At 46.8% G+C, this 13,656-nt stretch overlaps 1 protein-coding gene across 1 annotated transcript in view; it reads left to right on the top strand.

Annotated features, from left to right (window-relative positions):
* The window catches only part of LOC119458612 (DNA polymerase theta), a 176,457-nt gene that overhangs the window by 99,991 nt on the left and 62,810 nt on the right, over positions 1 to 13,656 (top strand). The window contains exons 16-17 of the mRNA XM_037720452.2: positions 9,699 to 11,683; positions 13,134 to 13,376. Coding sequence (XP_037576380.1) covers positions 9,699 to 11,683; positions 13,134 to 13,376 — 2,228 coding nt within the window. The remainder of the gene's footprint in view (positions 1 to 9,698; positions 11,684 to 13,133; positions 13,377 to 13,656) is intronic.

The following is a 13,656-nucleotide window of genomic DNA, read 5'->3' as shown; positions in this document are numbered from 1 at the left end:
TCGCAGGCTTCATAATCAGCATATTTTGTTCGTCTTTTTGGCCGCACTCAAGCCTTTAACGCATCTGCTCTAGGACGTGCCATTATTCAATGGAATGACCTCCCTGATGATGTAGTGTGTATTCATGATCACGCGGCATTCAGAAATAAAATACTAACCATGTGTGACTGTGTTTGTTAACCATTTGATATCTTGCCATCATGCTTATACATTATGTAATGACAGCATGTTGGCCCGCTCAAATATGTATAATACATACTAAGTGTCTTATTATTAGTGTTACACCTATGTTATCCCTCACATTTTTCCATTGTATAACACTTGGTTCTTGAATTCCTTTTTGTTTTGTGTTCTTGTAAATATTAATTGTATAGTCCCCCTCACATAATACTCCTATGTGGAGCCTGTGAGGTATTTGTAAATAAATAAATAAATTGATGACATCCTGTACCATAGTGATGCGACTACAGGTGCACAAACCATCATAGTGCCAAAAAAGATGTGCCAGGCTGTCCTGGAAGTCGTTCATGATGGTGGAGGCCACATGGATGTCACCTGGACACTGGCCAAAGTGAGAGAACGATACTGGTGGCCGAACCTCACACCTTCAGTGACCCGCTACGTCGCAGCGTGCCAGATCTGCCAAAGCAGCAACCGCCCTGTGTCTAAAAGTGTTGGAAAAATGGGTCTCATGCTAGGGTCAGACGTTCCTTTGGCCTTAATAGCCATCAATCACGTCACAATGCCACCTGCTTCAGGCAAGAAGTACATTTTAAATGTCATTGACTTCGCCATACGTTTCATTGTCCCAGCGGCAGTGATTTCAACATCGGCTAAAGAGGTTTTAGTGCATTTGCAGTCCGTGTTCTTTAGGTTTGATTGTCCTGACGACTGCATGTGTGACCATGGTGCAGCTTTTGAATCTTGCCAGTTTATACATTTCATGCGCATGCACGGTGTAGAGATTCACAACTCCGTTGCATGCCGCGCAGCCAGCAACGGTCATGTGGAAAGAAGCAATGGGACATTAGTCTCTGTTCTTCAGAAGCTGTGCCCAAATGACCCGACCTCTTGGGACAACAAACTTGAAGAAGCTGCTTTTGCCATCAACACAAGCTACAGCGCCAGCAGCCGTTTCTCTCCATTTGAACTACTTTATGGATACGTCCCCAAGCTCCCATATCAATGTCACCGTCCCGCTACAGCCAGGACACTGCAAGACCGCTTCCTAATGTTGTCTCTGAACCGAGCTACTGCAGCAGGCAATATTGAGGAAGCACAAGGGAAATGAAAGACAGCGTATCATCAGTCTCATAGAGATCACTTTTTTTAAGTCGGCCAGTTCGTCTGGGTGTGCCGCCAAGAGCCCGTCACAGATGGTACTGGAAAGTTGGCACCTAAATTCAAGGGAATATATCAAATAACCGACCAGAAAACGCTTGTTATATTTGTGGTCAGCCACATAACTGGTCAAGGGCCCCGTGATCGACCCCAAGACAGGGTAGTGCATGTCTCCCAACTGAAGCACTATGTTCCGTCGTATGTCGAGCCGTACATTGTAAAAAGCCAAAATTTATCGGTGTGTGATCCTTCCAGCTTTCCCAGTGGTGGTAATGAGTTGTCTCAACCACCACTCTCTCCTGGCCCTGCAATTCTGCCTCCGGCGGTAGCCTCATCGTGACCCCATCGCCAATGGTGTCGAGCACTTGAAGGACTATTCTCTCTCGCAGTGAAGACATCAAGCAGTGCCCTTTCCTAGACCAAAGGGACTTGGTCAAACAAAGAGGAGCCAGATGTAAGCAATCTGACTAGTAGCGCCACCTGCCAGCCCCCGAAGCCAAGCCTAGGCGTGAGGAGGGTGCGCGGATGTGCAGTGGTTTTCGACGCGTTTTGGAGGCGCCATGCCTTATTAATAAAGTTCGTTTTCATGTATGCTCGAGCCTTAATTACGTTCCGGCCAGCAGCCGGCCCTCGCTGCCCCTCACAATTGAAAAATGAGGCATTTGCCGGCCCTGCAGCTTTGCCAAGATAGCTGTGATTACATATAGTACTGATTTATAACCAATTTAGCGAAACGTTAATTTTATTGCACTTTACCTTTAACCCCATGACGCCCAATCTATTTTACAATCGAGAAAACATTTCAAACTTGGTAACTTGGTGGTTTGGTTGGCTTTTGCACTTATATTAAAAGATTGGAGGACACCTAAGTACTTCTTATGGGTTGTGAATGCAAAAGCCTCAATGTCCAATTAGACGCCGCTGAGCGGTCCTTCGAGTTCAGTACTCCTCGTTGGCAAGCAAGCGCGTTGAGAGGCTTGGCGTGTTTTCATTTGGCCATACCGAGGCGCAGTTAGAACGCAGGCAAGAGCAAGAGCTCCGTCCACTCCAAATCCAAGCGCTTCTGGAAAGTGTAAATTATCTATGGCTCTCACTGGGAGAACCCCTTCGCATTTCATTAGGATGGGCTGAGTGGTCTCCAGATTTTTGCTGCAGATTACACATGCCTCATCTAGTTCCAAATATTTGCTCCGGTATGTTTTGGTCCTTAAGCAACCAGCTCGAGCCTCAAACAGCAAGGCACTGCCCTTTGTCTTATCGTACAGATTTTCCCTTCCAATTTTTTTTCTTCTCATTCTTGTAAATATCCATTGTCCTTGTTGTTTGCATTCTTTGCATCCAATTCACTGTCTCTGTTTCTCTCGATTTCTTTCTGATGGCTCCTGGTTGTATATATACAATTTCAATTACCCTGTACTTGGTTGGCAACTTTCTTGATCTCTTCCACTATTCTGTGTCCACGCTTTTCAGGTACTGATACTTGTGCACTGTAGCCGCCCATTTATTTTCATCCATGTTCCTGCGTCTTTCTTGAAAAGTAATTTTGCTCTGCACTTCTCTGACTTAAAAAAATTGGCTGTGGCTTAGCTCTCGTTAAGCCTAGTCGAGTAGCGATAGCTACAGACCCCCGGCTGCACTTAGGCTTCGCTTGTAGTTAGACATGTTGTTATTAAACTTAGTGGCTTCCCACTAGACTAAGAAAGGAGAGATATTGTGGTCAACTAACAGGTAAAACTGTATTTTTCACACCAATGAATACGCTTCTATGATCCGTAAAGTAATGGGCTTTTGTGGCGACATCGTCAATGGCATCGGCCTCAACTATGGCTGCGGCGACGTGAGCTCTCCCCTTCTATACTCCCGGTTATCACAGCTCCGGAGCGCGGGGTGTGACGTCATACAGAGGGCGCAGCGAGCGCCCAATGACAGGAGCGGTGGGGCGACTGCGACAAGGCGAGTTGCTGGAGAATCGAGGGCTGTGGTGTGACGTCACAGTGCGGCCACGGCTCAAAGTGCGGTGACGGCGAAGAGGCGAAAACCTGGCACAATGTAGCTATCGCTACAAAAGACCCGTGGTTTTACCGTGGGCTCCCAAAGCCAACCGGCCTACCGATCTTTGTTTAACTTCCAACCCCGACAAGATTTCCAATTTCAAGCATAGAATGGCACTTGGCGAATGTTAGTGCTGGCACCATTACTCCTTTCCAGATTCCACGCAGCACCTCATACTTATTGTGGCCCCACGGAGCTCTATGTTTCATTATTGCTGCATTCTGCTTCCCCTTTATTTTCACATTATCTTGGTGGGTGCTTGAGTATTTGAGTGCAACTGCTACATGGGGGGGGGGTGCCACCTGGCGCACATTTAGAGGCTACGCGGCGCGCATTTCACATTGCAAGACAAGTGGCACAATACGATGCTCATGACGACGATGGTGATTTATTGATATTCCCTTTGAAATGCGGTGGTGTCATAATCACGTTACCAGCTTGATTTGACAAGTGGCACGATATGATGCTAATGGTAGTGATGATGATGATTCATTAAATCCCCTTTGAAACGGGGCAGTGACATGTCACCTAGCCGGCTTGATGTAATCAGGTACACCACATATATTTTTTCTAGCATTCGTGTACACATCTCGTTAAACTTCCTCAAACCTTCTTTAACTGCCTTGTACCTCTACCTGTGTACTGCTGCATGGCGTTCTACCTGGTGTAATAATATGAAACTGCAATGCAAAATGTGCACGTATCGACGCTATGCCACATCGCGTGTCTCCTAGCGCGCTAGAATTAGGCTTGTGCGAATTGTGTTTTTTGGTTCGAAGCGAATAGTAATTCTTCTCGAATAATTTCAAAGTGAATACTGCGAATAGTAGCAAGTAAAGGAAAAAAAAACGGCAGAGGGCTAAGGTGTGGGATTTATTCAAGGAAAGCAAACAACTTGATTATTTGTGAAAATCTATAAATTTTCGTGCAAGAACACTAGCTGTTCCACATGTTGGGGTTTGAGGTGCTCCCTTCTGCAGCTTACAATGGCTCCTGCAGTGGAAAAAAGCCTTTCACTTCTTGTCTGGGTGGCTGGTATCGAAAGATACCTATGAGTAGCTGCAACCAGGGTTGGGTAAAGGTGGCTGCCCTTGCTTTTCCACCACACGAGGAGGTCTTCGGACCAGGAAAGAAGGGGGGCCTTCAAGTACCCAGCAACCTCATCCGAGATTGTACGGCTTGACTGATGATGTGCACGCGAACTGAAGTGTGTAAAAGCACTCCACACAAAGTCCCCTGATGGGTCTGCAGAGCAGGTGCTGTTCTCACTTGTTGCTGTACCATGTTGATCAACTGGCACAGTCTCTTCTGCTGTCATTGTGAGTAGAGTGAACACCCATAGCTTCGCGGGTCGTTCAGCCTAACAGACATCTTTGTATCTAGGATCGACCAACATTGCCAATGCAGGAAGGCGTGACATCTTGATATCAGGGAACCTCGTCTTGATGCTACGCAAAAGGCTTGAGGCAAGCAATGCTGCCTCACCACCTTCGGAAACATGTTCAGCTAGAACCACTTCAGTACACTGCAAAAGGGGAATGACTTGTAACAGCGTGGGATATCTGTCCCCAGACAGTTCAGTTGTGGCATGGTCAAGTGGCTTCAAGACTTGCACTGTTGCATTCATAAGCTTCCACTCACTTGCGTTCAAGTTTGGAACTGCGTCAGATTCTGAAAGTTCTACAGTGATGTCTGTACGAAGATTCACGAGCCTGGCCATCATGGCATGCTCACTGTTCCATCACATCGGGAGGTCTTGTATAACCTCGAGAGGGTCCAGCTGCATGTTTTTCTCAATTTCCTGAAGCCGTCCTCAGGCCTTGGCACTTTGTTTGTATAAAGCCTCAATCGCTCTGGCTTTAGCACAGATCTGCAAAAACCCTTTTTGGCATCACTGACACACAACTGAAGGGTGTGTCCGAAACACTGCACACCATTCCAGGACGACCGCGCTACTTCAGAAGTAAAGTTCCTTCCACAATGAAGATCGGCACAGTATCGTGGGCTAGAAGTTCCAACTCCTTGATAAAACCTGCGATAAATAGCTCCAGGTTTGCTGCAGTGTGAGAGTCTGTCATATCCGTGCAAGCCAATGCATGCACGTGTTGCACGAAGTCACTGTCCATGATGTGACAAGTTATACAAACGTAGCTGTCATTTGCCCGCAATGTCCAACCAGCAGGTGTGATTGAAAGCGACTCCACTCCGCTTGCAAAAATGTCCCCGAGCTTCTTTTTCACCTTCTCTTTGCTTGAAGCGTAGAGGTCTGGAATAATGGCTCTCGAGAACATTGTACGAGACAGCACGGCATAATCCGGCATAGTGAACTTCATCACGTCGAGGAAACCCGGTTCTTCGACAATATTGTAAGGGTGCATACCACGAGCTACGAAGCGAGCTATAATTTTTGTCATCTGTTGGGCTTTTGGGGCCGGCGCTTTCATTTTCGGCTTGAAACTGTCGGCTATGGATGGCTGTTGACCACTTGCCTTGCTTACCCCCTTGAGCTTGGATGGCCTTTCGCGTGCGTCCCTCTTCTCTTGGTAGTCCTTGTGCAAGTCTGGGTGTCTCCTTAAATGCATTGCTACGGTTGTTGTGTACTTGTCGGGGTCTTCAGGACTGCCTTGCATTTAAGACATCGAGCTTCGGTTCCCGGTGGAATCTTTACAAAAATGTTCCAAATCCGATTGCTGGCCACATGCAAGTCCCCCATGGTGCTCTCTGGAGTGGTCCAAGGTGGCTGTGATTGTTCAAATGCCGCCGCGGCAGAGACAGAGTCGCCCAACTAAACGCAATCGACCACACCACCATGCCAACGATATGCGTTTTTGAACGCCTTTGATCTGAGTATAGTTCTGTTTTCCTGGCTTTGTTTGGATTGGATTGGAAAAAGTATTACTGAATCCAAAGCCGAAACTTCCAAAAACGCCTTCTCCCTGCCGTGTGTGGCTATTCGTTTGAGCCGAATACATCGAAATTTCCTAATAACAAAATTCGAATCGAAGCGAATATTGAACAGCGCATTATTCGTTCAACTATTCGAAAATATTTAATATTCGCACAAGCCTAGCTAGGATGTGTTTAATGGCACACTTTTCCACTGCATGCTTGCAAGCGCTCGCATGGCTCAGTGGTAGAGTACCTGACTGCTGCGCAGCGGGCCCTGGTTCGATCCCTCCGGAAACAGTTTTTTTTTTCCTCATTCCTGGCAATAGCTGCTACGGATACCGGACACAGGCAGTGGTGGCGGACACCATCGCCAACCGAAACGGCTATTTGAATGAGCCCATAACAGCTTGCGCTGTAAAATGTATCAACAGGGTTCTACTGTACTAATAAAGTTACACAGTTGAACCTGGATATATTGAACCCACATATAACGAATTATTGTGTGTATGGAAATGCTGTAAAATCCACTTGAAGATTTCTGTATAAAATTTTTATTTTATATATCAAGATATCCGGGTTCGACTGTATCTCAACTAACATTCCATTGTTTCTCTTTCCACAAATACACAGTAGAACCTTGTTGATACGATCCCATAACGTGCGATTTCCTGGCACCAATGTTTGCAGTTGAGAACACAAAAAATTACTCAGTACAGCTACACTTCTTTTTTATGTGTTACAGTAAAACCTCATTACAAGAGACCCTCAAGAGACCCGGGAAGCATGTCTCTTGTAACCAAGGTCTCTTGTAACCAAAAATTCTAAAAACACTGAGGAGTTGGGCCAGATCGTTTTATGATACATCAGCATCAAAGTGTGTTGAAACACATCTGCAGGAAATTGCTCTGATGGCTTAAAGAAGTCATTCATAGTAGTTTGTTTAGTGTTTGCAGATTGTATTAGGTTCCTTCCCAACTTCTGGAGGTAAAGCACTTCACTTTGCAAGCCTTCCTGTTGCTCACAATACATTTGAAGTGCTCTTAGGTGTTCGTCAGCCTTAACTGCCAACACTTCCTGCCCTGCAATGGCCTGGTTGTCGTCCTCCTCCAGTCCGATTAATACGGCCGTGTACTAGCCATGTGCGCAAACAGTGCACAGCTACTCCATGCGTAAAATTCCTGGGGAGTCTATGTCCGCTCACAGACGAATTTAACGCGAGATTCCGCATCCGTTTTTCTTTCTGTTTTTTTTTATTTGACGGCCTTTAGTGCCGGCACAACCAGGCTTTTATGATGGTTCCCCTTCTGCCATTCAGTTCCGCGCAACCCAGTAAGCGCACGAGTGGAGAAGGGGGGGGGAGTATGAACTTCAGACGGAGCGATAGAGGCACGAAAGAGGAAGCGAGCGAAGAGCGAGGTGCAAAGTCGCGACGTGGCAAACATTCACAGCAAGATAATCAGGGCCGGTCGCGCATCCACCCACATCCGCTCGGCGCAGTTTGGCTCCCGACAATTCGAACAGAGCTGTCTCATGGAAACATGGCGATGGCTCCGGATCCGACTACCAGCATACAAAGCGACCAGTGCCGCAGACGCTGCGACGGAAATCCAACTCAGTGGTACTCTGTTGCAGAGTCAGTGTGGGAGTGCAAAAGCAATTATAAAAGCATAATGACAGAAAGTTTGGTGCAATTTGTAGTCTCAACCACACGAGGAACGACATCCAGCTGCAGAACGAAACGCAATCGAGCGAAGGGAATGAAAATTGCAGCGCATATTGGTTGGTACGACGTCGGCCATGTTGCGTGAGCATCTCTGGGTTGTGTCTCTCCTAAATAGGGAAGAATTTACTCTAGGAACCTAAAAAAAGTTGTCCTTAGTAACCAAGTGTCTTGTAACCATGTCTCTTGTATGTGATGCTGTTAATATGGCGAACATAGGAAAACCAACCAAACCATTTTCAAATGTCTCTTATAACTGAGTGTCTCTTGTAACCGTGTCTCTTGCAACGAGATTTTACTGTAAGATATTTCTGGAAACACAATCTTTCGGCACCAATGTTCAGTACATCGGCAAACTGCGATCGTAGGATACATCTTCTAGTCACTAGATCCCATGTAAATAAGAAAAGCCATAAGGCGCACGCTTCCCTGCAATACTCACCCACCCGTCTCATGCCACTGTGCACTCGGTTTCCTATTCTGGTAACAGCAAATCTCCTCCCGGGTCATCATGCGCCACATTCACAGCTATCACTACCAACCCTACTGAGATAAGCATCTTCACCTATTTGCTTCACAGTGCGTGAGCACACGGGCAAAAACGCCTGTGTGCTTGCGTTGTAGTGCATGTTAAAGAACCCCAGGTGGTCAAAATTAATCTGGAGCCCTCCACTACGGCGTGCCTCATAATCAGAACTGGTTTTGGCATGTAAAACCCCAGAAAGATGAAGAGACGTAGTGCCATGCGAAGCGTACTGCAGGCTTTTAATAGGCGATAACCCAAACACGCCGCCATTCTGTGCTGCAGGTGGCATGAAGTGAGCAGTCATGTATCACTCTGGCATCATCGTAGGCATTGTATTCTGGTGTCGCTCACAAGCTCGATCCCATTTTGGTTTCCAGTTGCCATCTTAAAACACTACTCAATAGGAAAACAACATGTATCTCAGATCGCTGTGGCCCCACCGAATCGTCGACGTCTCGTGCTGAGTGGGCACGTCAAAACTTCCCACCAAAATGCCCCGCTCGGGGTAGCTGCTGACCGAAGCCGCATTCGAGTAGCGCAAACGTAAGCTTGCGAAAGCTACAAAAGTGACAATATGCGTCTTGAGCTCCAACAGTTCGGTGTGTCAGCTTCTTGTGCTCTAGCGATTCGTGCAGCGATTTGCATTCCGTAGATGTCAACTACATTTAAGTATGTCAAATTTGTTAGTGACTTTTGATCGTACATTTTCCCGGTCAGTACGTTTTTCGTCACATTCTTTTCCAAAACGTATGAACAAGGTTCTACTATACATTCCATGATGAGAAATAAAGTTGCTCTAAATTTTCTTGATGTGGAACTGTGTTTGAGCACTGCAGGGTTAAATGATTTACAGTTATAGCTTTTCTTGCCCAGTTTCGGTTTCATATCCCAGGAGGTGTGACTCGCTCATTCCTCTGCTAAACTACTACTCATTGTGTGGCCTGATGTATATAGCCTTACACCACATGTAAACTGATTTAGTGTTTTTCTTTAGTGTTCTTTTAGTCAGTGTTTTCTTTAGTGTTGCACCTGGCATTTTACCTTCTCTCGCTCATTGTGCAGTCCTTGGCTAGCTCTGGTACTCAGAACTTCTTGCATGCCTAAGTGCACAGACGAGGGTGAGCTACCAGAGGCTGCACTGACCCATGTATGCCTCATGTTTGGCTGCAGGGGTGAGTCTCGCTGTTGGCAGTTGTCTGTGCATGGCACAGTGACGACCACCCAGCTGGCCGACATCCTGGTGCGCGAGGCAAGGGCAGTGGTTGAAGGATCCCTGGGTGCAGCTGTGGCTTGGGCCGACAAGGTTGCCGTAGCTAACGGATTGGCTTCGGTCAAGATGAGCCAAGCTGATGGCACAGAGAAGGACGAGGAATTTCAAGAAAAGATGAGACCGAATATCCGTGTAGGTACTCAAATTGGCAATTTGTCAAACACAAGTCAAGGCAGTGGACCACTGCAAGATGCCACAGAAAATGGTGCATTTGTACGCTCACAGAATTCTAGCCCATCAACGTGCCGAGTTGTGCCGTCGTCTCAAACAGTTCCAGCTTTCACACATCAACAAGCTACATGCACAAGGCATGGTGATGTAGAGTCACCCAGTGCGCTCTCCCCACCAAAAGAAGCAGCGGCTGTTCACTCTGAGCATATCGCTCAAGGACAGGACAATGCTCTCGACGTGCAGCCTTCAATGTCAGTCCCGTGGTCATCTTTACGGCCTGGCGGAACCATTGCCATTCTTGAATTAGAAGTGCACGATTCAGAAGATGAGGAGCGCCTCACACTAGACAGACTTTTTGGAAGTTTACCCATCGCATCACCGAGTTCGCCAGTGGAAGTGAGACAAGCTTCCGCAGACTCACCATCGTTGGCTAGGACTGTCGTTGAATCAAACCTGGACGACGCCATTTTGTTCTGGGAGAATAACAGCTCACCACTGTCTTCACCGACAGTGGAACAGGATAGCAAAGAGGTGCGAACACTCCCGGGTACGAATAATCCCCGTGGGGCTTCACCAAAGGATGACGACTGTTATATGCTGAGCGGAAGTCTTATGGTGAACACGCAGATGCTAAATGCTGAAAAAGAAAACTTCCCATCACCGTTTAAAAACGGCACACGTTGTAAGGCAAGAGTCCTCTCCCCGCAAGTTCGAGTGTCTAATAAGAATAATGCTCAGAAAACAACCGATGCAGACCACAAAACATTGCCACCCACTGCCTCACCCAACAGCAGAGTGTTGCGATCCCAGGCTAGGGGATCTCGTCAGAACCAGGAGAAAATTCAGCACGATTCATCATCACACCAGAGGGGTCTTTCAGCGATGAGCGACTCCTTCGACTGTGGCAGCAGCTTTTTTCAGGACATGGTTGTTCCGAGGACAAGTAAGCTCAAGAGTCCACCACTGACCCTGTTGAAGAGCAGACGGGGCGATAGATCATCCAAGTTAGCGAGCCAAGCCACTGCTCCCTCTCCCAGGAGAGACTCCTACAGGCTTAGCGGGAGTTTTGTCCTGGACAGCCAGACCATCAAAGCCATGGATGGGGTGACACTCGCTGAAGGCATTGTAGAGAATGCTGCAGACGATGCACATGACTGCAACGTTGCCAATGGAACTTCAGACAATGATCCACTAGGCCCTGCCCATCCAAAACCACTGCTGACAGACACCAGCTCTATCGAAATTTCTGGGGGCATTTGTTCTCTAGGAAGCTCCACATTGTCCGAGCTCTTCAGCTCACCGGGCAACGTCGTCTTGAAGTCGGAGAACAGCAGCCCTGACAGCGAACGGAGTGGCCGGTCCTCAAAGTCTTCCAAAGGTCGCAAGAGGAGTGCTTCGGAAGGCGAGCTCTTCTCGTCTACGGAAGACAGCAGCGTACACTCGCTGGACTCGCTGGCCGACCGAGTTCGTGAAGAGTTTGCCTGGGAGCATGTTAAGTCTGCGCGGGACTTTGTGTGCCAGTGGGAGAAGCAGAAGGAGTTTGCGATGGCCCTGGTTGTGAAGAGCCATATGGAAGTGCAGCCATCCATTGGGCTGGCAAGAAGTACGAGGGTCATTGCAAAGTCCTCCAAGAACCCTTTTGTTGTTGACAGCAAGTGTGCCATGGGTGTTGCTGTCTGCTGGGGGAAGTACCAGGCACATTACTTGCAGTTAGGTTGGTGTCCTTCTTTGACCTTTTTTTGAATAGCTTCCTTTTATGAAAGATTGTCTCAAGTGCAGTGTACTCAAGAATGCTGATATGTTTCAGGGAATGCAGTTGAGAGACTTCTTAAGCTAAACTGAATTATACCTTGAAGCTTGCAACATACACCATGTTTATTCGATTATAAAGTGAAGGTGCAGTTGGGGGACCCAAGAAAAAATTGAAGTATGCACACTAATATAGGACAATATGAGTAGCAGATGGATTATTCAGATTCGGCGAGGATTGCCCCAAATGCTGAATTACTAACACAGCCAAAACGAAAAAATGGCGACCATAAATACGGGAGACGAAAGCTTCAAGAGGAGAAGTGGGGGTTATATCTGAATTTTGCTTCAAGGCAGTGCAAATTGTGCCTTTAACTGTGCACGCAATTGTGTACGCCAAGATTGTGTATCAACAGCAAAAGCATTGAGGAAAGTAATGTGTTTAAAATGTGTCTCCTACATTTTGAAACACTTCTCATTGTAATTGTGTTGCAAGCTTAAATAAAATGTGCAAAATGCTTTAGTAAAGTGAGGGGGAAGTTAGACCGTTGGGTATATTTGATCAGTGTGAATGTTATTGTATGCAGTGCGCTCCTTTCTTTGGTTTTTCACAATGTATAAAACCAGGCATAATTTGCAAGTGGCTGGATAGGTGCTTTTCAAGCCTGCTAGACATGAAATAGTTGTTCTTATATCTGATGTTCCTGTGGTGAGTTTTTGCATGGAGTCCGTATTGTGTAAACTCAACAAAGCTCACTAAAGCACTGGAAATTCTTAATCTATTTTACGGCTGTACGCTTTTTATAATTCTGAAGATGTGGGGAAATTAACTTTTAAATCAACAAAATTAATTGGTGCCTGAAAGGGTTAAGTGTGACTTCACGGGCATCTCGGTGCACACTGTCGTAAAGCCACACATAAGACAAAATTTGCACTGCCATGAAGCCACACTTAAAGGTGAAATTCTCACTGTTGCGAATTAAAGGCAAAATTCGCGTTCAAGACGGGAGGTGACTTCGAGGCTAAGGATTCTTGAAAAAAACCTCACCTTATATTTGAATAAATACAGTAAGTTTTCATTCATGCTTGAATTGCAGTGAAAGTTCTGCCCTCGTATGAAAACTATACGTGACGACTTCTTTGCTGTTTGCCACATTGAACCTTTGCAACATAACTCTTGCAGACTTGTCCATTTGTAATAATCTCGCCTTTCAAGAAAATCTATGCCAGTAGAGATTGTCAAATGCGATGGCAGTGCTGCCACATCTTCACGACATCACACTTCACAGTTTGTCATTAGAAGGACATTATATTTGGCATTCTCTTTGTGCATAGCTTTGTGGTTGAAGCAGCTAATGGTCATTGTCGACATTTCTTTCACAGCTGTACTTGCTAACAGAAGCTTCACTATGCAGACGGGGTGGCACCCGCTCAGATAGACCAGCTGTCGCATCTCCTGGCAGCTGCCAAGCGGGTGGTTGTGCCAGACGTCTTGGAGGCCCTGCGTTTTCTGGCCAGGCCCTGCAGCCTTGACCCGTCTCGACTCAGGTGGGAGGAGCCCCGGCTGGCTAACTGGCTCCTGGATCCCAACCAGGGCGAGGCTACATTTGCCAACATGGTGGACCAGTGGGCACCTCACCTTCAACCGCTGTTGGAAGGTGAGAAAGGGCACCACCACGAGCTGCAACAAATTGCTATTGCCGATTGGCTTGTGCACTATGAGAAAGGGACGTGTCCCTAACTTCTGTGATTAATCACTCGGATCCTGTGCTGGCCTTATGTCTATCAATCTTCCGTCATAGCTTCATTTTTTGCTGCCTATGATTAAATTCCCCGTATTTTCTTGCTATTTCCTCTGGATTCAGGGCTACGTGTCCCATTGAATAGTGATGCTATTCTTGAAGTCTAATTTCATGGCCTTCATTCAGAGGCTCGAAA

This window comes from Dermacentor silvarum, chromosome 7, assembly GCF_013339745.2.
Source record: "Dermacentor silvarum isolate Dsil-2018 chromosome 7, BIME_Dsil_1.4, whole genome shotgun sequence".
Classification (NCBI taxonomy): domain Eukaryota; kingdom Metazoa; phylum Arthropoda; class Arachnida; order Ixodida; family Ixodidae; genus Dermacentor; species Dermacentor silvarum.
Note: the sequence above shows the minus strand (reverse complement) of the source record. Positions and strands in the feature narration are given on the sequence as shown.